General features: G+C 37.9%; 2 protein-coding genes across 4 annotated transcripts in view; one reads left to right on the plus strand and one right to left on the minus strand.

Moving 5' to 3' along the window:
• LOC137980272 (uncharacterized) overlaps positions 1-144 on the plus strand; it is a 14,804-nt gene extending 14,660 nt beyond the window's left edge. For both annotated transcript variants that reach the window (XM_068827667.1, XM_068827668.1), the window contains exon 7: positions 1-144. This exon is cut by the window's left edge and continues 1,172 nt beyond it. The gene's annotated coding sequence lies outside the window, so the exon portion shown is untranslated.
• Positions 145-1,257: 1,113 nt separating this feature from the next.
• Positions 1,258-2,500, minus strand: part of LOC137980273 (uncharacterized) — a 10,412-nt gene continuing 9,169 nt past the window's right edge. For both annotated transcript variants that reach the window (XM_068827670.1, XM_068827669.1), the window contains exon 7: positions 1,258-1,951. In XM_068827670.1, the coding sequence (XP_068683771.1) occupies positions 1,772-1,951 (180 nt within the window). In that variant the 3' untranslated portion in view covers positions 1,258-1,771. The remainder of the gene's footprint in view (positions 1,952-2,500) is intronic.

Genomic DNA, 2,500 nt, shown 5'->3' on the forward strand with positions numbered 1-2,500 from the left:
AGTGTGGAGGTTAGGCAAGAAAGCAAAAAAACCGTGCGTTTTCAGCAAACAAAATACAAAGAACAAATGTTTATTTTGATTTTATCAAATACACTCCTTTGAGAGGACGATGATCCATGTAAATAAATTTTAAAGACAACTGGCTGCAGATGTTGTGGAATGCCTTCTGGTATAACTGTTACTGAGAAGAGAACATTTAAATTGATTATCTGTTGAAAAAAGTAACCCCATCGCGAGACAAAATAGAATTCTCCATTATTATTTTGCTTCTGCACGATGAACAAGAAAGCCCTTTATCACAACAAAAATGGGAGTCTTAACCCACCGTTGGCTATCAATCAGTCAGCTGCTAGCATGCTTTTTCCGTTTTCCCATAGAAGGTGACATTTGGTTGCCAATATTACTAAATTGAACCGTACACAGCAGAAACGTGATATTCCTTTCCTCCCTAAAGCTACGAGAACGGTGCCCCTTCACGTTCGTGTTGCAGATATAATCATCTTGCAATCATTCCAAGTTGTTCAGGAAGTAAAACTGTGCAACAAATATCCATGAATTAAACTGACTGGTATGAGCTGGTATAAATATAAAATTTAAAACTTATCGTCGCGTAAATTGCTTCTTGGTTCTTTTAATCCAACTTAAAAGAAAGTGATTTAGCGTTAACAGTTTCGACGACAGTGAACGTCGTGGTAAGTCTGAATAAAATGTCTTGGCCTGTTAGTTATGATTGCATGCATCAAAGTGCTCTATGTCACAATTTTTTGGCTCCCCCTCCCCCTCCCCCTTGGTTAAAGGTGAGGATTACGCAAAGGTGCGTTTCTTTGGGAGAATCCAAGATTGGATTTATGATCTCAGATCACACAGATTATTCGTTCCCAAAGAAACGACGAATCCGAAAACGGCCAGTTTGCTGCATCAATGTAATTTGTATCAAATTAAAGTTCTGCCAAACATTTACGACTTTCTATAAATTTCGGGTATATCGAAGGAGAAAATAGCACTGAAAACTCACCTTGATTGCTCGCCACGATTTACTCAAATAGCGGGAAAGTGTACTTTCATAAGACTACCGCTGGTCAAACGTAGTTCTTTCGGATCCGTCTACCAAAGAAACGCATGGATCATGAATCCTAAAACTCCGGATTCAGATATGATCTAATGAATCCAATCGGAGAGTACATTCTTCGGATCAATAATCCGTTTTCGGATTCTAGTAAAGAAACGCAAACAAAGAAACGCAACCCTAGGTCCAGATTGGGTATAGCTGGTGTGCCCTTTATTACTGTCCATAGTTGGAGAATTTGCTTTTATGTGAATGCTTTCTTTCATGCTTGTAGTCGTATCTAACATGACATGACGTTTAATTCAGTGTATTCAGCGTTTTATATTCAGGTCATAACTAACGTTCCAAAAAATTCACCGTTTAGTTTCGATAAAGATGGCTGACACTCATCGAAAGCTGCCAACGCTAAACTGATGATCACTTTCTTTTGGGCTATGTAAGCGAACCATAAAATAAATTTATCGATTTCGATTGAAGGCTATGAAGTTCTTCAACAGTTGTTGTCGGAAGCTCGCGTCCTTTATATAACATCGATCGTATTTGGACAATTGGCACGTTTTTGAGACAAGAACGGCAAAAAAAGTACTAAAATGTAAAAAAAGAAAAAGCAGAGCCAATGTTTTTTGCTCATCAAACCCATTAATTTCTGTCTTTATCGTTCTCTTCCACATCGTCGATGCTTAAAACCGCATTGGGTTTTCAAATTTAGGGAGGGTAAATGGGACACTCCATATAATAAAGTATACAGTTCACATTTGAGGGTGCAGTGGCCTTGCAGATGCAACTATACTTGTATAGATCCGGGTTTGATGATACTTTCGTTGCCTGTAAGTTGTATTCTTGTCCAGTGTCTGTCGAACAAGTCGCTGAGATAACTTTCAAACTCTGAAAAGTAAACGTAAGATAAAACTGTTAGCACCTTTCAAAGTTGTTGGGGCTACGTATTGTTAAAATACAAGCATTTGGTTTGGGCTCCAGATTCCATTGATAAATGAAAATACGTGCAGGGCTCGCGCAGGATTGACCAAGCTACATAAGCCTCATATAAGGTGTCGCAAAGTATCCTCATCACTAAAAGTATTGTTCCTCTTAGCCAATAGGTTATTCCTTTTGTCTTCGTGCTAATAGGCCAAATATCATATATTCAGCTTGATAGTGAGGTAGTGAGGACACAAACAATAGAAACACGTTGGAATTAATGTGAAAATATTTACATATCATCCACTTTCCTTTGTCTTTGTCCTCTAAACCTTTCTTTCAAGCTGTATTTTAATATCTCAAGAAAGGCCCATTCTCTATTCTCAAAATACCATAATACAGCTTGTTTACCCTCCCCCCCTCCCCCCCCCAAAAAAAAGATTATATAGGCATAGGTTTTCGATTTCTCTTGGGACATTATAATTAGTCAGAACAATACCAATTATATTAAAATTA

The sequence above is a fragment of the Montipora foliosa genome, chromosome 12 (assembly GCF_036669935.1).
Source record: "Montipora foliosa isolate CH-2021 chromosome 12, ASM3666993v2, whole genome shotgun sequence".
Taxonomy (NCBI): Eukaryota; Metazoa; Cnidaria; class Anthozoa; order Scleractinia; family Acroporidae; genus Montipora; species Montipora foliosa.